The sequence below is a fragment of the Carlito syrichta genome, unplaced genomic scaffold (genome assembly GCF_000164805.1).
Source record: "Carlito syrichta isolate Samal-C Ts95f unplaced genomic scaffold, Tarsius_syrichta-2.0.1 Scaffold312220, whole genome shotgun sequence".
NCBI lineage: Eukaryota > Metazoa > Chordata > Mammalia > Primates > Tarsiidae > Carlito > Carlito syrichta.
The window spans coordinates 34,271-61,451 of record NW_007256316.1 but is presented as its reverse complement, the minus strand read 5'-3'; the positions used below and the strand labels follow the sequence as shown (position 1 = coordinate 61,451).

The 27,181-nt window shown below is 37.0% G+C and overlaps 1 protein-coding gene across 3 annotated transcripts; it reads right to left on the bottom strand.

Moving 5' to 3' along the window:
- Nucleotides 1-9,898: 9,898 nt before the first annotated feature.
- CUNH3orf14 (chromosome unknown C3orf14 homolog) lies at nucleotides 9,899-25,324 on the bottom strand. 3 transcript variants are annotated; one of them, XM_008069817.2, is made up of 6 exons: nucleotides 24,810-25,324; nucleotides 24,583-24,689; nucleotides 23,871-23,954; nucleotides 22,302-22,425; nucleotides 12,146-12,220; nucleotides 9,899-10,267 (listed from the first exon to the last, which is right to left on the bottom strand). In XM_008069817.2, exons 3-6 carry the CDS (start codon nucleotides 23,921-23,923, stop codon nucleotides 10,136-10,138), a joined length of 384 nt encoding a protein of 127 aa, XP_008068008.1. In that variant the 5' UTR covers nucleotides 23,924-23,954; nucleotides 24,583-24,689; nucleotides 24,810-25,324; the 3' UTR covers nucleotides 9,899-10,135. The 3 variants fall into 3 exon arrangements, with proteins under 3 accessions (XP_008068008.1, XP_021574160.1, XP_008068010.1); XM_021718485.1 differs by having other exon boundaries at nucleotides 23,871-23,951; XM_008069819.1 differs by lacking the exons at nucleotides 24,583-24,689; nucleotides 24,810-25,324 and adding an exon at nucleotides 23,552-23,610 and having other exon boundaries at nucleotides 23,871-23,955.
- Between the last annotated feature and the right edge of the window lie 1,857 nt (nucleotides 25,325-27,181).

The window sequence follows — 27,181 nt, the reverse complement described above, 5'->3', positions numbered from 1 at the left end:
TGATGAGGTTGATGATATGGTGGTAACAAGACAGTCTCTACCATCATGGAGCTTACATTTCAGTGGGAGAAATAGATAGCATATCAATAACTGGGCATGTGATACAATGTCATGTCCTAGGAAGATAAAGCATGTCAGATGGTAGAGAGTTATGGGTCATGTGGAAGGAGTATCTTATTTTAGAGAAGGTGGTCAGGGAAGGTTTCTACTAAGAGGTAAGATTTGAGCAGACACCTGAATGAAGTGAGGGAGAGAAGGACTTTCTAAGCAAATGCATAGAATAAGGTAGGGATGAGGCATGGGAAGAAAGTTGGCATAACTGGAGCTCAGAGATCAAAGGACAGAGTGATGGGAATTAATGTAAAACCAGCCAGGATCCAGACTATGCGGGACTTTGTAAGCCATGATCAAGAGTCTGTATTTTATTTCCAGAATAACAGGAAGCCTTGGAGGTTTGTGGGCAGAAGAGTATCATTTAGATGACTCTGAGAGAAAAGAGAGTCAAGCATGGAGACGAGTCACATGAGTATTAAAGTAGTCCTGGCAAGGGAGTACAGGAACATGATGAGGAAAAAAATCAGATTTGGGACATATTTTGAAGGTGGTGCCAACTCAGCTTGACAGATGGACTGTATGGTAGGAGGGGAAAAAAATAAAAGTTGAGGGGGATCCCAAGATTTTGACCTGAGCTATTGGAGAGGTAGCAGTAGCATTTACAAAGATGGAGAAGACAGTGGGAAGAGTAAGTTTGAGGAGAGAAAGCTAGAGCTCTGTTTTGGACATGCTGAAGTTTAGATACCTATTAGATATCCTATCCAAGTACTGAGTGCTCATTTAGCTCAAAGGAAAAATCAGAGCACAGGATATGTATTTGGGAGCTGTCCCCTTAGGGGATTGAATTTAAACATTTAAAACCATGGACTAGATAATATCACTAATAATAATAATAGCTAATAAGGGGAATAAGGTCAAAGACTGAGCCACCAGGTACTTTATTATTTAGGAGTGAGAATAGGAAGAGTCGTCAGTAGACCAAGGAGTTGTTGAGGCTAGGGAAACCAAAGGAAGAAGCATTTCAAGAATGAGGGAGTGATGACAGCAAAAACATGGAACCAGCAGTGCTGCCCATCGAAAGTGGACTGGATTTTTTAAAAATAGTATATATACACTATGGAATATTACACAGCTGTACAGAAGGACAAAACTATGGACTTGGCAGCAACTAGGATGATTTAAAGTCCATCATATTCAGTAATCTACCACAGAAACAAATAACTGAGTACCATATGTTCTCACTCATAAGTGGACCCTGAACATTTATCATAATATTACATGAAAGGGATTGGCAGTAGTGGGTCACTGCCAGGGGAAGTGGGGGGCACGTAACACTAATAAGAGTACCTGATCCCAAACCAGATGAAGTGAGGACCAATGGGAGGCCCAAATTTCACCTGTACGATGACATTTAAGTACCTAACCCTGAATTGTACCCCACATCTTTAAAAAAAAAATGAGGGAGTGATTCATTGTGTCAGATAGGTACTAAGGACCACAACTGGAGCAGCCTCAGTGGTGTGAGTTGGAGAGAAAATCAGAGGTGAGGAAATGGAGATGTCCCTCATTTGTAAGTGTTGGATGCCAAGGGAGAGTGTAGTATTGCTCACCTGCCATCTTGAAACTGGAAATTTCTCGACTAATTTCTACGATTCTACTCATCTCTTAAAATGTAGCACAGTTTTTTCCTCTTTTCTCTCCCAGCTTCCTCATCTCCTCACCTCACTCATTCTGGTTCCTCAGGCTGTATTAGAAGCCCTATCTCAGACTTTCTTTAACATTGTACTCTTTCTGTATGTACAGTTGACTCCCTGGTGAGAGAAAGCTCTGAAACAGAGACATTGTTTATCTTCACCCATCATTCCCAGTCCATTCTGAGTCTAAGTAACAAATATTTGTTGAATTGAACTTTACTTCTTACTCAATTTAAATAGGAAGACTACGGCAAATGGAAGCTTTGTTCTGGTTACAGAAGTTTCTGAATTTAATAAACATGTAGGGGAGTTAATAACGAAAACAATATTTGCTAGGTGATCAAGCAATCAGATAATTGATGCAAAAACTGCACCATTTCTCAGGTTATTGGTATCACCAATAGCAGCAGATCAGGGCACTTTGAGGACCTGGGTGTATCTGTGAAAAAAAAAGTTAATTTTGACTGAAGGTTAATACAATCGTCTTTACTCAGAGCCTTCAACTAGTTAGTGACAGTGATGTTAATTCCATTTTGGACTCTCAGCCTGTTAAGTTCATGAAGTTAAAATACATGCTTTGTGAAAGCAATGTTTCCTTTTAACTTAATTTTAACTGGTAATTGCTTTTCCATGGCTCCTCTGGAGAACCTGTCACTGTGGTAGTGGGAATAGGAGAGAAGGAAAAACCGAGAATGCTGAGACCCCAGGTGTAAGAGGGGAGCCTCCGGCGTGACTTCGACAGTCACTTAATGTCATACTGCTTCCATTTCACCATCTGTAATTTGATGATTAATAGTATTCATCTATAATGTACTTTTCCTATTAAAGACGCTTTGTTACCGAGTATTAACATTACCTCCAGTGATTATCAAGGTCCTCTGAGGAAAGACAAATCTTTGATTTCAGTATCCTGTTTCTTTTTATCTTGTACCATACAAAAATCAGTGCCAAATTATTTTCTGTGGCTTGCAGCCTCATGCTGTTTCATCTTTAATAAATATTCTCATAAAATGTACTTTAATTAAGAGTTAAAATACAAATCCTGGTTTTACTATTTGTCCACAAATACTGATTGAGCATCTAATATCTTCTAGGCATTGTGCTTGGACTTGGGATTCCAAAAATGAACACATATCTAAGTATAACTCTGAGAACAAGATAATACTTTGCTCTTACAAACTTTTACCTACCTTTATTCTTCTTTTGAATTCTGCTGGAAGTGAAGTATAAAAATATCAAGTGTTTAACCTTAAGTTTCCTCCCAAATTCAGCAATTATGGGCTTTATAGTTACATATTAGAATGAATTTTAAAGAGGTATATAAAGTTACTGACTCAGAATTGTAAGAGCTCTTAGGAATTGCCTGGTTTAATGCTGATCGGTAAAATATGATGTGAATCACATATGTAATTGTGAATTTTCTAGTAGCTACTTTACAAAAAGTAAAAAGAATCAGGTGAAGTTAATTTTAATAATATATCTTTGTTTACTGTCTTTGAAATCGAATGTATATTTTATACTTACTGCATGCCTCAATTTGGATGCTAAATTTTCATTAGAAATACTTTTTTTGTGTGTGGTAGAGCTGGGGATCACTATGTTGTCCAGGTTGGTCTTGAACGCCTGCTTGGGTCTCACAAGGTGCTGGGATTACAGGCATGAGCCTCCACACCTGGCTGGAAATACCTGATCTCTATTTAGTTTTACAAAATATAAACTTGCAAAAGTATTCCCGAGTTGTTCCAAACATGCTTACAATTTTTCCAATAATTGAAATCAAATATAAGCTTCTCAGTTGCACTGGCTTCAAGCACTTAATAGCCACCTGTGGGTAGTGGCTGCCAATTTGACTCACATGGATATAGAACATTTCCACCATTGCAGAAAATTCTGTTGGACAATGAAGGTCTAATTCAGCTCAGTGAGGAAAATGACCAGTGGCTAGTGGCAGAATTGGGACTAGACATTTTGTAAGGAGTTTCTTAGATATTAAAAAAAAAACAACAAAAAAACAAACACCCAGAACACCGACCTTTCAAAAGGCAGGCGTTCAAATGAATTTGAAAACATACAGTATAATGCATTGTTTAAATATATAGAGAAGGAATTAACCCTGCTTACATATGTTTCTATATGGGTGTCACAAGTAACAAAATTTAAATGAAATAACTTACATTATGGAAGTGTTCAAGTTATGTTTAGTAAGGGACTTTTTTTATCATGGTAAAATATACATAACATAAAAATTTCCATTTTAACCATTTTATAGCATATAGTTCAGTGGCATAAAACATGCTAACATTACTTGCAACTATCACCACCATCCATCTCTAGAAATTTCTCATGTTCCCAAACTGAAACTCTGTGTCCATTAAATTCTAACTCCCTATTCTTCCTTTTCTCAAGTCTCTGGCAAGCACCATTCCTCTCTGTCTCTCTCTCTCTCTCTCTCTCTCTCTCTCTCTCTCTCTCTCTCTCTCTGTCTGTCTCTCTCTGTTGTCCAGGCTGGTCTTGAACTGCTGGCCTCAAGTGATCCTCCTGCCTAGGCCTCACAAGATGTTGGATTACAGGTATGAGTTACCACACCTGGCTGGAAATGCATTTTAAAAATTACCCAGAACACCAACCTTTCAAAAGACAGACACTCAAATGAATTTTTTGAATATATATGTACATAATTTATCTTTTTGAGTCAGGTATCACTCCCACATAGGTTGGTGTGCAGTGGCATGATCATGGCTCACTGTGTGGCTCTCCTGGGCTCAGGCAATCCTTCTGCCTTAGATTCTGAGTAACTGGGACTACAGGTATACACCACCATGTCTAGCTAACTTATTTTTTTGTAGAGACCAAGCCTTACTATGTTGCCTAAACTGGTCTTGAATTCCTGGGCTCAGGTGATCCTCTCCACTTTGCCTCCCAGAGTGTTGGGATGATAGGCGTGAGCCACTGCATCCAAACTTATTGTGTATATAAATTCGATTATACTAGGCATGTCATATAAGTGAAATCAGACAATATTTTTCCATCTGTGTCTGGCTTATTTCACTTAGCATTAAATCCTGAAGTTTCATCCATGTTGCATCTTGTGTTAGAATTTCCTTCCTTTTTAAGTGTGAATAATATTACATATATGTATGTGTATGTGTGTGTATACATATTATATATATCTCCCACATTTTATCTATTCATCCATTGGGGTTATTTCCACCTTTTGACTATTGTGACTAATGTTGCCATGAACACTGATGTACAAATATATATTGAAGTAGTGGAGATTTAAAAATAATCTTTGTAATAAATCCATTCATTAAGCTTGCACAATTAATAAATGTGCAATGCTGCTTTACTAGACAATCCCAACTCAAGATCCTTGAATAGGAAAAGAGACTCTTAGTTCTGGTCACATGACCTGAGAAATTATGAAGTCGGCTTTGTCTTCTTGCATTGAGAAGACATTTTAGATGTTAACTGTATTAGCCCTTCTCACCATCTATCACATATTACTTTTTGTTGTTTGTGTCTACCTTCAACCCCCACCACCTGCTGCTTCCGCCAAAATGTAAATTTCATGAGGACACAGATTTCTTTTTTCATTGCTTTGTTTACTGCTGTATTCTTGGTACTCAGAACTGTACTGGCTACAGAGTAAACAGTCAATAAGATCTGTTAATGAATGAAGGGTGCTCAAATGTTATCTACTTCTGTGTTTACTGGAAATGTTTTTATTTTTATTTTTTTTGAGTCGGAGTCTCACTCCATTGCCCAGGCTGGAGTGCAGTGGCACTCTCACAGTCACTCCAGCATCGACCTGCTGGGCTCAGGCAATCCTTCTGCCTCAGCCTTCCAAGTAGCTGGAACTACAGGCGTGTGCTAGCACACCTGGTTAATTTTTTCTTCTTTCTTTTTTTATTGTAGAGATGAGGTCTCACCAAGTTGGCCAGGCTGGTGTCGAACCCCTGGGCTCAGGCAATCTTCCTGCCTTGGTCTCCCAAAGTGCTGGGATTACAAGCTTAAGCCACCACGCCCGGCCAGCTGGATATGATTTTAAAGGGCTCTAGATTTGACTTCTGTTGAACATCTCAGTATCTGTTTTCCTAGGGTAGAATATTCTAGTCCAAGGACATAGGTGTGTGTTATAGACATTGTGAGTGTCTGGAAACAAAGTATGACAAATAATTAAGTAGCTTTGGGAGATGAAAGAAGATTGAGATGTACTAGACAAAACATATAAAAGTTATGTCTCCTTCTAATTTGACTGTATTGCTCCCAAAGTAGTAGCGTATAAAACATCAGAAAAATTTCTACATTGATAGCCTAGATTCAGGGAGAAATAACAAATTGATCAATTATCATAAAAAAGAAACAATCTTAAAACACCACTTTGTAAAATAAGAACATTTCATTATTTCCTCTTAATGCAGCTATTTATTGTTTTTTACTGTAGTAAATCTAGATACTAATTTGCAGAGTCTCTGTCTTTGAGATGCTAATTTGAGTCTTTAAAATATTAAGAACTTTAAAACATTAATATCACTTAGGGGACCTGGTCCTTTTTCTTGTAAGCAGGAAACTTGACTCTGTGAGGCAGGATGATGTCCGGAAGCATTTTTAGCCTCTGGCTTTGTTGGAATCATTTTCCTTTTCTTGGATTTTAGTAAGGATATAATCTCAGTTCCAGCTAGAAAAGGAGATCACAATGCCAGGTGTCAAATCCACAAATCAATCCTCTCCTTAATTGCCAAAGTTTGACACGTCCCTATGTTTGTCCCAGAAAAGTCTAAACGCCCTTTTATTAACAATGGGGGATTAAATTTCCTATGTAGACAAATTAACTCAAATTATAAGACAAACAAACAAAAACATACGTGGGCTAGAGTGGGGGTAGGGGGTGGGTTGACCTTTGATCCAACTTGAAGCTTTCTCAAAGTCATCTCTTCTCTTCCCTTTCTCCTGTGTATTTTCCACAGACTTTTTCCTCCCTTTATTACCTGGTTACTACCTTCTCTGAAGAATAGGTTTTGTCAGCAACTCTTTTAAAAAAGTCTCTTTTTTACTAATTAAAGTGGAAGAGGCTAAAAAAAGTGTTCATTTTCCTACTGAAATGAGTGTTTTAAACCATGTAGCTAAAGGCGGAGGACTCCTTAAGGGGATTGAAAACTTTATTGTTTTAAATGAAAGACTAGCTTAAAAAAAAAACAAACCCAAAGTAAGGAATTGGCTTAGAGTTAAAAAAAAGATAAATCAATATGCTAATGAAGGAAAATAAAATATTTTGTAGCTAAGTCAAATTTACGGCCTTGTACATTATAATGTACCCACTAACATCTACTCCACGGTGGATTTAAAGCTTAATATCTTCCTCTTATAGTGGTGATTGTAGACCCTATTTTTTTCACATGTACATACTGTGTGGTCTTCAATTATCTCAGAAGTGACAAAATAAATCTCTAAATAAGTTTAATTTTGATTCAAAAATAAATGTCCAATATCTACTTTATTATTTTTGAATGGGAAAAAGGGAAAGAAGAAAACCAAAATTGTTAAGAAAGTTAAAGAGTAAACTCATCTAAGCCTTAAGCCAAGTTAAAACACCTTGTGCGTAATGCAGAGAAAAACTGTCCCTTTAACTTCACTTTCATTCACACTGCTCCCTATGCACAAGAAAGACCAGATGTCTAGTTTCCAGAGTCTGAGGCTTTTTTCTTAGTACTTGAAATGTATTTTTTTGAAGTTTGGAGAAAAACCGCAGCTCATTCTGATCTTTACTTTAGCATTTTACAGTTTAATAATTTCATATACCAGAAGTGTTTCAGCAGAAAATGAGCTTTGAATATTTATGCATTTGCAACAATCCAAGAAAGGCTTTGGAAAAAAATTCTTTTTTATTTTGAAAACTCCATTATTCTAAAAAAAAAACCCAAAAAAACCCCATAAAAAACAAATTCATAGTTTTCATAGAGAATAGTGGGTACAATGTAGTGTGTGTAAGGACACTGAATAGGAAGGAAAAGGTATGAGTAGATGACATTTTTTTCCTTGTCTGATTCCTGCTAATTGTAGAAAAATTAAATATTATATATAGTATTTCTTCCTTCCTCAAAGAAAACGATGTTTGGAAATTCCTGTGTAAAGCTAATTTGCCACAAGGAGTATAAAGCCCTTTAATGGGATATGCAGGTCCCTATGGGAATTTTTTTAAAAAAAAAACAGACACCATGTGGTGCAATCTGTTACAGTCTACGAGGCGGGGGCGGGGAGGGTAGCTCTGCAGGGGCCAGGAATAAAGTCATCTCTGAGAGTTTTTGAGGTATTAACTAAAATGGGAAAAATAATACAACTGAAGCCTGGAAATATCTTCCCTTCTGTCCTCAATAGTAACCCAGGATGTACTAAACTTATGCTTAAAAAATATATATTATTTAGCAAGTTAGTTAACTTTAGGGAGAAAAACCCAAACCTTTTCTGAGATGGTTAAATTGCCATTCATTTTGTATTTTAATCTAACCTACTGGTGATTTAATTTACAGATCTCAAAGGAAGTGTACGCTCAAATATTTGAGGACGTTAACGTATCAACCACTGTGTAATTTTGGAATGTGCCTACTCGCTTGACACAATATTTTACCATCTAACAAATGTTTAGCCTTTTTTTTCACTTGACTAAAGAGAAATAAGTTTCACATTGCTTCATTCACCTTCTTATGTGCATATGCTGGGAAAGATTGGATGTTAAAAAAAAAAAAAACTTCCTCATGTTCCTTTCTACTACATCTAAATCTGTTTACCAATTCAAAGCTGCTAAAAAAACCTGCATTCTCCTGCTAAATCAACTGGATGGCTAGAAACCAAACTGTAATGTAACAGAAAAAAAATTATCAATTTATTTTCATGACAGAACATTCTTGAGAAGGTATAAAATTGTTCTGGTTGCTATGCCAGTTTTCTTTTTTCCTTTCTCTCTCTCTCTCTCTCTCTTTTTTTTTTTTTTTTAAGGCTTTCAGCTTTTAAGCTGATACTTTTTATAGTTATATAACAGTTCTAATATTTTATGACATTTTGTATTGTGACACTATAGATGAAATTGTCATCGGACTGACACCCTGTGCTGTTTATTCCTTAATTACAACTGTTAACACAGTAGAGAAGTGTGCTAATCTGCCAGCACATATTATGAAAACAACGTTATTGTTACCCACACCAACACCCACTCAACAGGATATTTCCAAGATGGTAGTTTTAAAGAACTTATCAGTACAATGGACGTTTCAACATAGATTTTTTTGTTGTTATTATTGTGCATGTGTGTGTGTGTGTTTTAGCTTGTCCTATTGCCTTCTTTTTTTATATATACTTTATTTTAAAAATGTGAGGTACAATTCAGAATTAGGTATACAAGTGGTCATCATACAGGTAAAGTTTGGGCCTCCCTTTGCTCCCCACTTTGTCTAGTTTGAGATCAGATAAAAACACAAACCAGTTTGAAATTTAAAACATTTGATTGTAAATGGCATAGATACGCTGTACTAGCAGAAGCTGCTTCTATAGTTAGAAACTTATAATTTTTTTCCAGTGCTCAAGCAGTGGTGGACTGAGGAATCTCAGAGCCGTTTAGGACTTTGACCCAAAGCTTTCTGACAGTTTTCTCAGAAATAATGAAAACAGAAGGGAAAGAGAAGGGCAAGTTTAAAGATGAAAAGATAAGAGAGGGGTTATTTGCATCTGCAGGGTTGACAATTCTTAAATAACCAAGTCAAAATCCAATAACCATTCCCAGTTTTAACAGATTTCCTTTTTCAAAACCAGGCCAAAGGCTTCCTGAAACTGGCTACATATTAAATGCTTTATATTTTAGTTCTTTCTGTCTCTAGAACTTTTAAAAGCTTGATTATCTGTGAGGCATAAAGTCCTATGAATTTATTTTCTGATTAGTATTAGTTATTATACTAAGGCAGACAAGTGTCACTGTCTTTCAGTTGCTAAAAGACTTCATAATAGTAAGCAAAGACAATACCTTGTCTCCAGAATAAAACAACTAAAAACTGAAGATTTAGAAAACTTAAACTCAGAACCAACATTACTGTTTAGAGGAGAGTGACTATGTAAGTTATTTTTTAAACAACACATATAACACTGACTTAATAATTTACTTAATAAGGATTTCACCTTCTAATACTAGTTTTTAACATGTCCATGGGTTTGGTAGAAAGCAAATTCATGACTTGATAACATGAGACTTTCCAGTAAATTCTTATATCTTCATTGTTATTTAGAAGGTAAAAAAAAATATGAACACATTCAACTCCTAGAGTTCCTGCAGTTACCTACATACTCTTTAATATTCAGCTTTATTAAGCAGGGTTTTTGAAATACATGTGAAGAAGTTATCACTGTGCCTCCCTTTGAATGGTATTTTCTGCTTCATTTTGATTTTCAACACCAATAGGATATGGTGCTCTTCCTAAAAGAAACTGTTCCCATTTGGGAATATATTCTTCTACTGATGCCCAGTAACGAGTCTGGAAAAAGAAAACCAAAAGTAAAAAAGCATATCAAGCAATTGAACTTGGCTCTTCATAATAGTCTAAATGTTTATTCACTTAAGTGTGTGTGCATGTACACACACACACACACATACATATACGTAGAATGCATTTCCTCTACAGAATATTTTATGTTAATTTTAGAAAAAAATCTGGCTACTTACTAGTGTTAATTTTCAAATTTCTCAGTAAAACCAGAGCCTGGCAGAATTACAGGTTTTAGAATTTTATTGTGATTTTACACGCCCTCTTGTGGCCAACTTTGTGACTAGTGCCAGTAGTATTATTTACGACTCTACAGTCATTACATGTTTTCGTTTAATATTCCAAATTCCATACCAAATGATGACCCATACTGAAATTATTCCAATGGCCTTATTAAACATAATATATAAATGCTTCAGAGTTAACATTAAAAGATTTAATTGGGGAGGAGATCAGAAACTGAAATATAACTAACTGATAAATTACATCCTAGGATTCAGATAAATTGGCCCCTTAATTGTGTGGGAAATATGTATCTACTATATCTAAAATAACACTTGATATGACAAGTTGTAATATTTCCCCCAGTTTTTTGGTTTGGTGAGAAATATCAATATAATTTAACCATTTTTAATACAAACAGCTTGGAAGTTGAGGTGCTGTATTATTTCTTTGACTGTAGTGGTCTATGGGCAATAGAAGCTCATGCAATATTGCCATGTCCAGGAGCTTTGACGGCTTCTTGGGTGAGAGCCCTAAGAAAGTCAAAGAGAACTGCCAAAAGCCCTTTGTCATAGGAGGGCAATTCATATTAGATCATCACTATCAATCTCATTTTGGAAAATTCAGTCAATGAGTTAGCATTAGAAATAAATACTCATTCTAAGCATCAAGAAGTATAACAGTTCTGAAGGTTGAAAATGGTGAGGGATTCTATATATCTAAACATTTCTATGCATGTGGTCTGAGAAACAGTGTGACATGCTTAAAATAAAGGTCATCCTGCTGTGCAAGACTTGGTAAGAAAAATACCATCTGAGGTCTGTGGTTGGGAGTTTCTCTGCCATTCATGGCTGGATTAACCCCTATTGTGTGAGTCCTGTACATGCCAGAGTAAGGTAGTAGAGAATTCAACAAAGAAAAAGACATGCCCAAGGCACAACTTTGTATCAGAGTTTTTTTCTATCCTTGAACACTGCCTTTATTTATTACCCTAGATGACACAGAAAATTGAGGGGCAAATTTTCAATCTTTAATTTCAAGTCTATTTATATCCCTGGTTGGGAAGAAAGTAAAATTATATTTGAAAGTATCATTAAAAGTATAAAATGAAACTTTCAATATGTAGTAAATTCCCACTAATCACAAACACATTTATATACCAAATATAGTTTATTTTTACCAATCATCATTCCAATCTGTTTTTGAACTGAACAAAATAAAACAGATAAAAGTCATACTAGTATATGATAATATACATTAAATAGTTTTGATTAAATTTTTGGTAAAGGGATTAAACTGCTATCTCTAATATCAGCAAGCAGAAAAAGCATTTGGGTTAGGTGTGCTGTCATCTTAGGATTTAGTGTACACCTGTCTGTTATGGTTTAACAGGATAGTTGCTTCTAAGTGACAAGGTAAAAAGACTCAAGCTCTTTATGAAATTTCCACTTGAAAATTTTTGAGTAAATCAAGATATTTTTCAGTGACCTATTACATATAAAGCACAGTACTGTGGACATATAAAGATCAATAAAACACATCTTGCTTAATTTACTGACTAAATATATCTGGAAAATTCATATAACCACGGTTTGCACTACTAACAGAATAGGGTCTCTTTTTATGTTTGTCCCTTAAAATTCTCACCTCAAGAGAAACCACCTCAGGCCGTGGAAGTCGGTGAATCCTGGACTGTAGAGATTGTTCTGCTTCTTCTATATCCTGTAACAAATATCAGCATTTTATAGTCAGAGTATATTTACAGAACACAAATGACACCTGTACTAGTAATATCTATATCCCAAATCTCTCACCTCAACTCTTCTCTGGATATACAGTTTGACAAGCTAGAGGGACACTGAGGTACAAACATTGATCATTGCTCAATTAGCCCATTTCAAATAAAGAGTATAGCATTTCTTATTTTAAAATAGCTGGGGAGATGGTATTCCTAAGTTCTACCTTTTCACTTTGAGTAACTAGTAAATGTCAGTAACTCATGCACAAAGCGCTTCTTCTCAAACTGCTCAGAGCATTAATTTAGCACCAATATCACCTAAAAACAGCCAGATGGATAAAATGATAAAATATTCAGATATAAAACAATGAGGTACTCAGACCCACCCTGTGTTAATCTTAAAAGTGAAGAGATCTAGTCTTTTCAGATGATGAAAATAATATATCGTGTGCTCAACATTCCATTAAAAAATTTTCTATGTAGGCAAATATCACACATATTTAAAAGAAGCTCAGTGAGGTACCTGCATACTTTGTGACAAGGACTTTTTCACTATACTATGTAGATTATTTTTAGTACTAGATTTCTAAGTTAATTTCTTATTTGTTTATTTATTTTGAGTTGGAGTCTCACTGTTGTCCAGGCTGGAGTGCAGTAGCATGCTCATGGCCACTGTAGCCTCGACCTGTTGGGCTCAGGCAATCCTTTTGCTTCAGCCTTCCAAGTAGCTGGAACTACAGGTGTGCAACACCAATTCTGGCTAATTTTCTTGGTTTATTGTAGAGATGATGTCTTGCCAAGTTGCCCAGGCTAGTCTTGAACCTCTGAGCACAGGCAATCCTCTCGTCTCTGCCTCACAAAGTGCTGGGATTACAGGCGTGAATTACCATGCCTGGCTAAGTTAATTTCAATGGCAAGTTTTATTGCTAGCTGGTATATCATTCAGCTGATGGCATGCAAGCATTGTGCCTTAATTTTAGTTTAATTTGTACAAGTGTGTATTTTTTTTATGATTGTAAAAACACAAGGGTAACTAACTTCATATCCTGGGTAAAGATTTTTACTTTGATACATACATGAAGTACATGCCCAGAAATGTAAGACCCTGCGAGTTATTACTGAAGCATTTGAGCCTTGTTTAATAACTGCTTCAAAGTCAGCACCTGTGGTGTATTGTGCCCATTTACTAGGTCTGTCAAGTTTACAGTGGTCAAAGGCTGTGTAAATTTTGTCTCTCCTTTGAGTTTAGTGAGTTGACAGAAAAGAGAAAGTTCTCCAATCCACGTACGAGCACTGGAGCAATCTAAGTACAGGGCTGTTGGACAGACGGAGAGAGATGGAAAAGGGCGTGGGAGTGGGGTGTGAAGAAGCCAGTGCTGAACAGGAGAAGAGAGCTAGCAGATGGTAGCGGCGGGAGCAAGGAATGGGTGTGAAATGTAAAAGGGAAAAACAGGAAATTCCCTAAAGGGACTCCCCAAAGTTGCACAACCATCAATGCACCTGCTGTCTAGAAGAAGGAGGTTTGAAGGAAAAAAGCCATCTATTTAGAGATAAGAAGCCAATCTATTAACATGGCTATCCCACATCAGAAGTTTACAGCTAAACTAAGCAAGCTAAAATGTTTTCGATGCTGATGCCTAATAACTTCTGTAATTACACTGGGATTTTACAAGGCCCTGGAAAATTTATTTTATAAATCAAATAAACACAAATAGAATAATCATGACCTCAATTATGCCATTATTCTAAGAACAGTTGTAAAAACAGTTGTAAAGTTATTGTTAGTGGCAGATATAAGTGCCACTAGTATTGTAGACCATATTATAAACATTTTTCTTGAAGACAAGAAAACAAAGATACTGAATATCTTTTATAGAAGAGTAGATTTTCAAATGCAAAAACAGAAGTGAATAGAAGACATGAGCCTGGTAAAGCAGACCTATGGTTACACACAACTATCATCTCTGCAGCATTTGACTAAGGATTATCATCCCTCCGAAAAACTTCTTCCTTAGCTTGTGATATTTACTTTCTTAAATGATATACTTACCTCTGTGATTCCTACTTCTCTTTCTCTTTAGCTGGCTCTTTTTTCTCTCCTTGCTTCTAAGTGTGGGCTTCCTTAAGATTTGTGGCATCTGTCCTCATATTTTTACTTTATCACTTTCAAAACTGTCTTTTAGCGAGCTTCAACTAATTTTTACTGTAGAGGTATAGCTAACCTTTCTTCCTAGCTCTTATTTCTCAACCAAACAAAATTAATCTCATCTTTTTCCTACTGAATGTATTGAATAAATGATAGCAGAAATTCTATCCATCCATCTACCTATACTGTTTCCTCTATTTTTAACTCTTATTCCCTGCTATTTAAAATTTCAAACCTCTATCGACTGTTCCTCCAGGATGTCTCTTTTAGCCTTTCCATTTCAATCCCAATGATATAGCCTTATCATTACACTTATTCATTCAATAAATGCTTATAGACTACTCACTCTGACTCATGCCTACAATATATCTTGTTTTACTTCAATCCATACTACCATGGGATTAATTAATTTTTCTAAATAATTACTTTAAGTACGTCCTTCCTTAGACTAAAAAAAATGATCACTATTCACTACATAGAGGAAGAAGTGTGAATTCCTTAGCCTGACTGGAAAAAATCTTTGCAATCTGATCCCAGCCTTCTATAACAAGTTGTATCCTAATATTTCCATATTAGAACCATTCCTTTGACTGTGTAATGCCAGAAAGTAAGGACAATGTCCCATACAACTTTTATGCACCTGAGTATCTAAAAAAGTACAGGGCATCTACTAGGCACTTAAATATTTATTAAATGAGTAAATAAGATGTCAGAGTTTCCTGAATAAAAACTGAAAACTTAAAAAAAAAAAAGTGCCCAAGGTAGGTGGAGGTAAAAGGAAAAAGGGAAGAAAAAGAGAAGTGAAACTTGCTTGACCAAACCTTGTTTGTTTGCCACCAGAGCATTTAAAATTGTATATAGTTACTGAACAAATAAAAAAGCAATTCTCCCCAAATAGGAAACCAAATGAAACAAATCTGTTATATAGTTGTTAGCATAATCACACAGAGATGAACTTATACCAAGTATCCCTAGTGGGATATACCCTAGGGACAAAAAAAAAAAAAAATTGGAAAAGTATCTTACTGAAAACCATTCCCAGTAATCATATTGTTGGTGGTAGTGATGTCTGTATCACAGGTTAATTCCTTGGAAACAGACTTCTGGTGCAAGAAAAAGCAGCATAAGAACAATTATTTTAAGTTAGGAAACTTGCAATCCTGTAATTGAATTGGAAGTACTGATATAAGCTCCTGATATACACATATATATTTTATTTATTTTATTTTATTTTATTTTTTTTTTGAGTTGGAGTCTCACTCTGTCACCCAGACTGGAGTGCAGTGGCCACTCCTGGCCACCGCAGCCTCGACCTGCTGGGCTCCGGCGATCCTTCCACCTCAGCCTTCCAAGTAGCCGGAATTACAGGCATGCACTACCACGCCCGGCTGATTTTTTGATTTATTGTAGAGATGAGGTCTCGCTGCCCAGGCCGGTCTCGAACCTGTGGGCTCAGGCAATCCACTCACCTCAGCCTCCCAAAGGTGTGGGATGACCGGCTGAGCCACCGAGCCCGGCTATATTTTATCTTAAAAACAACAACAATAAGTTGGAACAAATACCCTAGTGCCCTGATTGAGGGCTGTAAATATACTTCCTACCAAAAGGAACCAGGGCTCCTTGGAGCTATGGCCAGTTCCAGGTCTGGGCAGCAAATGTACATGATGACCCTGGAAGAACTCATATCACAAAGAAAGGGAACCATCAAAGACTGATAAGATCATGTCAAAGGCATTTGGGAGCTAACCTGAAGAGGTTTCCACTTGGTAAAAATGGGACAAACTGAGCATAAATAAAAATAAAAATGGCAGGGAATAAAAATATTTCAAATCCCAGATAAATTAAAAACAAAACAACACCTCATTGGTCACGTTTAGAGGATGCCAGAAATCCAAACTATTACTTTGAAAACTATAGGGAAAGAACCAAGCACTCATCATAACTTTTCCTACGTGAACTATACTTCAGTGTAAATAAGTGATGAGGGAAAGATTCTCTTCAAATAAATAATCAGCAACTGAATGAGAAGGAATAAAAGGGTCCGAGTATTGCTTTTTACAACCTCTTATGACTATATCTAGGCAATGATTGCCAATGACTGCCAATATTCCAAAATGAAAGACAACCAGGTATATGGAAGTGTTCCTCTCTAAAACATGGACCTAAGTTTGTTCATGTCTCTAGATCTGCCTTAATACAGTAGCTATTAGCCTCATGTGGCTACTGATTGCTTGAAATGTGGCAAGTCCAAATTAAGATGTGCTGTAGTATAAAATTGAACTAAACTTTGAGGACCTAGTAAGAAAGATATTTGTTTATTTTTTATAGCAAACATTTGAGATGTTTTGCATATTCCTAATTAAATAAAATGTTATTGCAATTAATTTTGTGTTTCTTTTGATTTTACTAAAAGTGGTTACTAGAAAATTTAAAATTACATATGTACACATTATATTTCTGTTGGACAGCACAGCTCTAGATATATACATTTAAGGAATTACAAGGAATAGAAGTATATGCTAAATGATTCCTCAGAGGTGTAATTAGCAATAGCCAGACTAGGAAACTCTACAGGATAAATGACCTAATTCCTTCAACAAATAAATTAAAGGGGGGGAAAAGAGCAGGCGGGAACTATTAGAGACTTATCAATTACAATGTTAGATTTTATTATTTGGATTAATTCAAACAAATGCAAAAATATGTAAATTAATCAGGAAAATTTGGTCCCTGATTAGATATATAAGGAATTAGTAGTAATTTGTTAAATTGATAATGGTATTGTGATTTTGCTTAAAATAGTCCTTATCTTTCAGTGATATACACTGAAATATATACAGATATATACTGAAATAGTTATAGATGAGACAATATGATTTCTGGGAATTTGCTTCAAAATAATCTGAGGGGCTGAGGGAGGGGATGAGGTATATAGATGGAGCAAGACTGATAATTATTGAATCTGGGTGATAAGGACATGGAGGCATATTCTACCATTCCCTCTTCTATTTAGGCTTAAAATTTTTCATAACAATTAAAAAACAATTTTCCAATATGGATTATGATATAAATGTTACTTTGTGGCAGGATTCAGAAGACTATATTTAAATGAATTGACTCAGGATTAGAATAGGTAAAACATGAGTCAAAAAAGTCCCGTCCTGAGCTCTTTCTCTACCTGTCCCTACTCATGTCCCACCCCCACAAACTACCAATATACCTATATGTCACCATGAATATATGCAATAAACCTAGCTATGGCTAGGCTGGTTTTAATCTTTTAATCTGCTGGAGGGCTAATTTTGGGGACAGGAAAAATAAGACACTAAAACACAAAATATGAGGTCACTTTAATGAATTGGAGAAAGTAGGAAATGTGAGAGGAAAAGAGGAGAGAGATCTGGCCCTACAAGTCATTGGCCATCCTGGGTGGAAGTTTCTGAAGACCCTGTTTAACTGCCAACTGCCCGGTGAAAGCTTCAGGGGCTCTTCAGTGGAAGAACTCCCTGCATCTCTAATCTGCTATAGCACTTTCCCATTCTTATTCACCCCAGAGTGTTTGTCTGGCTTCCTCATTAGATGATATTCTTACCACAGAATTGCCTGTCTAGATTTTAAATTTTGTGGCAGGCAGAGAGGGGAAAGGGGAAGGAATGACAGTTAATTTCATGGAAGTATTTATAGAAAAAAATTCTCCTTCTTGAATTCTCTTCCAAATCCATACCAGTTTTGTTTATGTTCTTAAAAGGCAGATAAATTCCATTTTGCTAATACTAACAGGGAAAAATCACTCAGTCTGTTTTCAAAGTTCACTATCTTTTATAAGATAGCTCTTGACTAAAACCTGACTACGAGTTTTCTTCACTAGTTAAATGCATATCTACTCATTTACTAATATACTTCAATTTTTTTTTTTTTTTGAGTGAGAAAGCAAGGCTTTGTTAAGAAGATAGAAAAGTTCTCACAGCAGCGGGAGGAGACTCAAAAGAGGGTTACTCATGTTTGAATTTTTAAAAAATTTTCAAGCTGGGGTCTCCCCTCTGCTACCTAGGCTGGAGTGCAGTGGTATGATCATGGCTCACTTCAGCTTCAAACTCCTGAGCTCAGGTGATCCTCCTGCTCAGACTCCCGAGTAACTGAGACTCCAGGTGTCCATTACCACGCCTGGCTAAGGTTTGAATATTTGATGGGATTAGTCTTTCCATATCGCTCCTTTAAAAAAAAATTCTTTGATATTTTATATTCTTGCTAGTTTAGTTTTCCAAATGAATTTAAAGAATTTTTTTTTTTTTTTTGGAGAGAAGTTCTTGCTGTGTTGCCTAGGTTCAAGCAATCCTCCTATCTCAGCCTCCCACAGTTCTGGGATTATAGTCATGAGCCACGGTGCACAGCCTGTTATTTGGGAGGCTGAGGTGAGTGAATTGCCTGAGCCCACGGGTTTGAGACCCGCCTGGGCAGCGAGACCTCATCTCTACAATAAACCAAAAAATCAGCGGGGCGTGGTAGCACATGCCTGTAATTCCAGCTTCTTGGAAGGCTGAGGCGGAAGGATTGCCGGAGCCCAGCAGGCGAGGCTGCGGTGGCCGGGAGCGGCCACTGCACTCCTGTCCCGGCGACAGAGTGAGACTCCAACACAAAATAAATAAATAAATAAATAAATAAAATAAAATAAAATAAAAATAATTTTATGGTAACTGACTCTAGAAATACAATAGTTTCCCTAGTTAGGATTAAGGCATACATCTTCTTTTATATTTTCTTTTAAATCTCTCATTTTAATGTAATAATTGTCTTTATACCAATCATGTATACTCTTGTTAAGAGCACTCCCAAATATTTAGAATTTTACTGCTAATGTGAATGTAATCTATTTTTCAGCTGTATACATAGGATTGCTATTGATTTTTGTCACTTTAATCTATTAATTTTACCCAACTCAACATAACTATATCATTTCAAAATGTTAAGTGTTATATCTTCCTTTCAAAAGTTAAAACTCATTCCCTTTTAATGTTTATTATTTTGGTCAGAATATCTAAATAAGGTCAAATAATGAATGTTAATAGAGGTTGTTCATATTTTGTTACTACCATTATAGGAATGCTTTCAAGTACTACTGGAACCCTTATCTTTAAAGTATACACTGTGCTTCTAAAGTACCTATCCTAGATGTAGTCTAACCTGTTCAGGGGCATCAGGGATAGTTACCCCTGTGGTTTCTAAATTAAGGAATTAACTCAGATCAGTGTTTTTTTACAGTTCCTTACAGCCACAGCTAGGAAAAGGCTGAAAGGGTGGGGTTTCAGCTACAGCAGATTCACTTCTATCTATTTTACATTTCTGAAAAAGTTTTAATGCTAAAGACATTTTGAAAACTTCTAAATGAGAATCTAACCCTAATCCATATGATTTTTAAAGTCTCTCCCAACTCAAAATTCTGTAATTAAGTCCTTAATTAATTAATTCTGTAATTATTTTACCTTTATAATGACTAGTAGAGTCATTTAAATTATTTCCAAAAATATTAGGGGAGCCAAGACTTAAAAATATAATTATTCAAAGAATGCAAAAAAAAAAGGGAAGAGACTGTATCTCTAGCTGCAAGCACTGTGTCTATGATATAATAGGTGCTCATTAAACATTCATTAATGTACTAGAAGAAAATATACAAAAATGTATTAATTTCTAGATGGGTGGGATGATATTGAAGGTATGCTATTTCATCTTCTTTACCCTTTCATTTATTTTTTTACAGTGAGAATATATTACTTTGATAATCAGGAGAAAAATACCATTCCAAATTGAAGTTTCTCACAATATGAAACCAGATCCATTATCTTCCTTTCTTCCTTATCCATATAACAATGATTTCTTAGTTTCCCTTCTTAACCCTAGTCTTGCCACTCTATTTTTTTTTTTTTCACTCTGTCACCCAGACTGGAGTGCAATTCAGTGGCAGGTGATCCTTCTGCCTCAGCCTCTGAGTAGCTGGAACTACAGGTGCGTACCACTATGTCCAGCTAATTTTTTGATTTTTTGTAGAAACAGGGTCTTGCTATGTTGCCTAAGTTGGTCTTGAGTTCCTGGGCTCAAGCAATCCTCTCATCTCGGCCTTCCAAAGTGTTGGGATTATAGGCCTGAGCCATGGTGCCCAGTCTGTGAGCCGCTGCACCTGACCAGTCTCTCTATTCTTGAAATGACCTTGTATCTAAATAGCAAATGAATCTTTCTTAAATACCTATTAATACATTTCTTATATAGGTCTTTATTTTTATTTTGCTTAGATACTTTTGGTACTATATTTTCTCTGTATAACAAGTCTCAACTTCCTTGGCCCTACAACATATATCCAACCTTGTTTCCTATAATTTTATGCTAGTTAGCTCAAACTCTAATGATCATTAATTAACAGGGCCATTCAATCTTCGGGTCTTAGTTTTTTTTTGTAAGAATCCAACAGTATGCCTTGCCTTCTTCCTATTCAAACACAGTTTAAGCTTAGCTTCCTCTCTGAGACCTCTAAGCATATTCTAGCTCTCAAAGACCTTTTCACTCTTACTCCTATAGTCCTAATTTTTTTTTTTTAAAAAACAGGATTTATTGAGAGGACAGAGTGGGAGGGGACCTGAGAGGGTTGCCCTAGTCCTAAATTTAATCCATGTAATTTAATGTTTGATCACATAAAGTCCCAGGAGTTTTTGATATCAAGAAGCTTACAACAATTTATCATCAACTAAGTCTGTAAGTTCCCTGATATCCAGACCTTTGATTCATATTTATTTTTTGTCCCCACTTTCTGCTCAGAACTAGCTCAGCAGTAAGGATCTTCTGGGCATTCATCAAATACTTGCTCATTAAAAGGAAAACACTTTTAAACCAAGTATCATAACACTTGCTGCAGGTAGGTAGCAATCAAGTCTTCCAATTCAGTTTTTCTAACTTTTTAGAGCAAATTCCAGATTATCCTATATATTTCCATTTAAAAATAAATATTGCTAACACCATTGGGCAAGTAAGACATATGGCAATATAGAATGCTTTGGTAGCACTATGGCTGTGACTTAAATTACTGTGGATCAAACTGCCAGAAGCTGAGAAGATAACTGAATTTTCCTCTTCCTTTATCCTCTAGTGAGGACAGAAGATAACTATATCATGCCTATCGATGAAAATATTTAACAATAAAAAACTGAAAACACTGCTTTATAACTTAAATAATATAGTCTTACTACCAAATGTTTTAGTCATAGGATCTCTTGGAAGCTTGAATGGAAGCAAACTTTAGGGTTTTAATTATGGATGAAGCCATACAATTCTGGAAGCGAAGTATAGCAAGCAGCCAAAAATGTTACACATATGATTTTACTCCAAATGGGCACATTGGCCAAATGGTGAGGCCCTGCACAATCATACACTTTGACCACCTCCTCCATATCCATTAAAAGCAATCTAGAAAATCTGTTATATAGATATGAATTCTATGTGTTGACTATAGTCCTAGTAGAGCAAAATCAAATTGTTCTTGTTTTTATGATGTTTGGTAGTTTTGAATTGGCTCTAAATTCATTATAGATACTTTATGGTCTTTCAAGATGTTCCTTCAAATAAAAGAGGATGAAAGACGGAAGGGTAAATCTTCTATTTTTACTTCTGGCACACGGTGACCTTAAAATTTCTTCTAAAGTCACTGATTTTCTGGTTGATTGAAAACATTAGCTTAAGCAGACTTCAATTTTTTTCATTTTAAAAGATGAGAATCCATATGCTACTTATCCAACTAACATGAGTTTAAAAAATGCTGCTTCATTAATTTTACTTATTATTCAGAACAAAGACATATAAATTAATATTATGAAATTCACCTAAAACATTTGGGAAAGGATAGGAAAAATCTCTAACCTCAAGTCATGGAAACTTACCTTTAAAAGACTAAGGTTCCTTTTAAAAGCAGTCTCAGCTGCTTGCAGCTGAGACGCCTTTTCTGTGTTTTGATTTCCAAATTTATTCTCCATTTGTTGAAGTAACATTAATCTTTGTGATACTCTAGAAAAAAAATGAAGATTACATAGAGTTAAAAAATTTGAAAAGCAAACATTTTATTGCCTTACCAATATAACAACTTATTTCTTAACTGCTCATTACTTTAACTATAACCTATTTAGAAAGTCAATTACTATGTCAACTAATATGATAGTGAAAAACTTAGGTAGTTCAATAAATCTTAAGTCAATCTGGGTAAAATTATTTTTATTTCCATTAACATATTCTTTATATATGCCATAAGTACATGCTTCTGTTTTTTTAGCCTCTCTGGTCTTTTGAAATTATTTTAGAGTGTTGAAGATATGTTTTAATTTTTGGTGAAAATGCAAACTGTAATACATATCCCTTTGTACACATAGTTATATATACCTCCCGACACACATACATTGATATAACTTGCTATATGAAACCTTCTGCTTAACACTTCAGTACCCCTGAATCTCATGTTACACATTTAGAATTGTGTTAAACTTCCATATGTTTGAAGAAGCAATAAAAATATTTTTTTCCCTCTTTTTTGCAAGAGAAAGATGATGGTTTGATATATGAGTGAGAGGCTATGTGTATGTATGCATACTCACAACAAGGTAAAACAGTAATTGAAGATGCAAAAAGTTGTAAGTAAATTCTCAAATGACTTTGTTATATATAATATACTTTAAAAGTTTCTATGACTTTAAAGGAAAGTTGAAGATAAAAAAAAAGTTTCTTGCTAGTCAAATGCTCATTTTGCAAATGTGTGGTCCTCTTAAATGACTAATAAGACAATGTCTGATGATTAAAAAAAAAATAGAAGTATACGTAACAATCAAACCATTTCCCAAACAGTTGCAGAGATTCTCAAGAAACACTGTGTTTCACCAGGTTGTCTTGAAGGTGGAACTAAAAACTCAGGTCTTTGAACACTCTTTTTTAAGGAAAATATCTTTGAAGCCAAGGAAGAAGGCCTGGTAGTAATTAAAGAAAACAAAAGCCTGAGAGCCCACAGACAGTAGCGGAAAAGGGTTAATAATACTAAATGCAAGAGCAGGACTGGCTACACAATTTGCAGGCAAAGTGATTCAAGACAGTGACATGAGAGCATTCAACCAAACGCAGGGCCTGTGACCATATATAGGTCATATACCTGTGAAGCAGGCCCTGAGTAAGAGGCTTAGAGAAGTTCATTAAATACCAACATGGAGCCTAGAAAGGATGAGAGGAAGGGCAAATTTATCTAGATATCAGTAACAAAAAGCAAAAAAATAGAACACAATCATACCTCTTAATCTTGATTATTCTTAAGAGACAAAATTCCCTAACACCAAAATCTCTTAAGTGTCAGAAAATTAAAATGAGATGGTTTTGAATCTTTAAGTCTTCCTGTGCATGCAATATTTCACTAACAAAGTCATTACAATTTTTACATTTGGATTATCCTTAAAAAACAAACCAAAAAAACTTACATTTCTTCATGTCTTTTAGAAAGACGAATTTCTTGAACAAACAAGGAAGTCATCTTTAATCAAAGTTGCGTTATATGCTTTCTGCTAAATAATAAAAACACTTAAAAGTTACCTTCTACCAAAGGTCCACAGCTTTATGACATTTGATTATTTTAGTATCTTAACTCATTGGTTCTCTCAGAAGAGAAAACTTGAGATGTAATATCAATGAAAGAATGCATTTAAACACATTTTTATTCAGGATGCATAGTTTTCCCCACGCCAGATGCATCCAAGAACACCATTAATCAGGTAAACTCAACACATTACACATGTTCCCCACTGTTCTCCCCCCCCCAGACTCTAGCCTTAATCAGAATTAAAAGCAAACAAGCAGCTGGTACTAAGACTAGTAAACATTTATTGTATCAACAGATAGGAAAAAAATCCACTCTGTAAAATTCAACACAGAAACACCATCCCTTATGCATGTGAACACACACACACACAGAAAGGCAAACAACTTTGAGAACCAACTGGAAACTCATGGTCTTTCCTTTATTGGAAGACTGCCTAGTTCTACCATCTCTCTTCCAAACGGGAAAGCATTTTTCTATGTAACTGCGAGGAAAAGCACAATTAGATACCTTCACTGCACCCTGGCTGCTCAACACTCACATTTGTGGAGGAAACCTCATTTTTATGGCACACGTGACAGCATGAGTAAGCTCACCTTAGCTAAAGAGACCGGGCCGAGACAGACAGAGGTCTAGTGAAATGCTCTGAAGGCCCCCGCCTGGAGGCAAATCATCTGTGGGGCAAAAGCTGGAGGTGCTTGCCCTAAAGGGAGAAAAAGACAGGCATAAAATTCCTCCCTGGAACGAGGCCTTCCTAAAGGTTATGAAATCAAACGTGCCTGTCTGTTAACCGCCTGTGTCCAGCGCTGATGAAAGCACACACCTACTGAGTGTTGGGTGCTGAGCTCAGCCAGGAGAAACGGAAACGCCGCCTGCCCTCATCAGGTTTCCTCCTCGAGGCGTGGCAGTCTTTTTCTTCAGCACCGCGGACAGCAATCGCTCTCAGGCACGCCCTCCCGGGTCTAATTACGGATATTTTTCCGCTAAGATCACAGCAGGCCAATCCTCGCTTCCTTCCTCCCAGTTTCGTTTTGTCACGGAGCCAGTTAATGCAGGGTCAAGGAAATCCCAGAAAGTCAGTTCAGGGTAAAACTTTTTTATGAGGCCCGCAATCAGCACTTCCGACAAAACCCAAGACACGTTCTCGCCTTAGGACCGAAGATCCGCACCGACTCAGTCATCTGCCCTCCGGCCGCCCCCACTCCCGCTTTTACCCGAAGGACTCATGAAGTTTCTCAGCGCCCCGGCTCTTCACCTGGACAACATCCTCCCCAACGGCTCTGTAGGGACCAGCGCGACCTTCGGACAGTTGGGGCTCCCACCCGCGGCCGGACTTCACTCACCGAGCCAGCCTCTGAGCTCTTCCGGGGAGGCACTGGCTACTGCGCCGACGCTGGGGCCTCCGCGCAGGCCTGGGCGTGGTCACGCCACCATCTTTGCGCACGCGCGACGCACGGTGACGCCATCACATCTTTATAAAGAGGCGCCGTTGGGCGCGAAAGCGTTAGGGGTGTGTCGCTGGTGTCATGGGAAGGTGAGCGTGTGGTACGCGGCGCGGGAGGGTGGCCTGGAAAGGTCATTAGCATCCCCGGGGAACATCCATTGCTGGTAGCTCAATTTCAAGGCCTTTAAGAGTGAGACCTGTATATGTTAAAAGGGCTTCAGGAAGTGGAGATAGTTTCTTAGAAGCCGGAATGACCCAGTGAAGTGTAGAATTGCGAGAAAACTCTGCAAAGTCGTCAAAAGTGTTTGAGTGGAATTTACAGTCAGTGGGTTTATTCTACAAATGCCGGTGGAGCAGCTTCGAAGTGCTTCGCCCTGGGCGTCCCATGCTGAGCGGAGCAGTATGAGGAGGCCCCTGCCTGCTCGTAGTTCGCAGCCGCCATAGGTATCACGATATGGGTCGATATGGTTACTCAGCTAGGACTTCCATCTGGGTGTTATAAATTATCTCCTCCCACAATATCTACACATAATTTAGCTCTTGCCTTGTGACTATTGCACTGATGTTTCCCTTGCTTGGAAAGCTCCCTTCCCTAGATTCGTATAGGTTCAATTTCTCATATCTTCCAACACCACTTCCTCGCAAAAGCGTTCCCTGAACCTTCAATATAAGATTCCCACCTCGTGGCTCCCAGTTCTCCTATTGCGCACAGTAACATTGCATATATTAGGTCATCACTTGTTCATTTGTTTACCAGTGGACCCATCACTAGAATTTGAACTTCCTAAGAACAGATACTGTCTCTGATTTGCTGCTCTGCTCTGAGCAACTAGAACAGCCTGACATATGGGTACTCAGTAAATATTTTTGAATGAATGAATGAAACAATTCCCTCATTAAAATTTCATCATTGGCTGGGCACGTTGGCTCAAGCCTGTAATCCCAGCACTTTGGAAAGCCAAGGTGACGGATTGCCTGAGCCCACGGTTTCGAGAACAGTCTGGGCAACTTGGCAAGACCTCATCTCTACAATAAATCAAAAAATTCGCCAGGCGTGGTAGCGTGCGCCTGTAGTTTTGGCTACTTGGAAGACTGAGGCGGAAAGATCATCTGAGCCCAGCAGATGGACGCTGCGTGGCTGTGAGCATGCCACTGCACTCCAGCCTGGGCGGTAGCGTGAGACTCCAACTCAAAAGAAAAAAAAAATCATCATAACTTCAGAAAACTCTGTATTCAGTTGATAAGAACTTTGATTTTGCTGTTCCATACCTTACCACTTAGTTAAGATGAAAAATAGACCCTTTCAAAAAAACTACCTATTGAATACTCTGCTCATTATTTGGGTGACAGGTTCATTAGAAACCCAAACTACACCATCATGCAGGATACCCATGTAACAAACGTGCTCACATACCCCTATAATCAGAGTCTGGGTGCAGTGACTCATGCCTGTAATCCTACCACTTTGGGAGAATTGCTTGAGCCCAGGAGTTTGAGACCTCATCTCTACAAAAAAATAAAAAATTAGCTGGTTGTAGTGGTATGCGCTTATAGTTCCAGCTACTCAGAAGGCTGAGGAGGGAAGACTGCTTAAGCCAAGGAGTTTGTGGCTGCAATGAGCCGTGATTGTGCCACTACACGTCAGTCTGGGGTGACGGTGAGACCCTGACTTAAAAAATAAAAGTAAAAGTAAAATAAAGCTGGGCTCGGTGGCTCAGCCTGTAATCCCACGCCTTTGGGAGGCTGAGGTG

Coding starts and splice junctions, on each gene's coding strand:
- CUNH3orf14 (XM_008069817.2), bottom strand. CDS start 23,923: ATGACTTCCTTGTTTGTTCAAGAAATTCGTCTTTCTAAAAGACATGAA. Junction 22,426..23,870: donor TCTAAAAGACATGAAGAAAT/GTAAGTTTTTTT, acceptor TTTTTTTTCTAG/AGTATCACAAAGATTAATGT. Junction 12,221..22,301: donor GGAACCTTAGTCTTTTAAAG/GTAAGTTTCCAT, acceptor TATTTGTTACAG/GATATAGAAGAAGCAGAACA.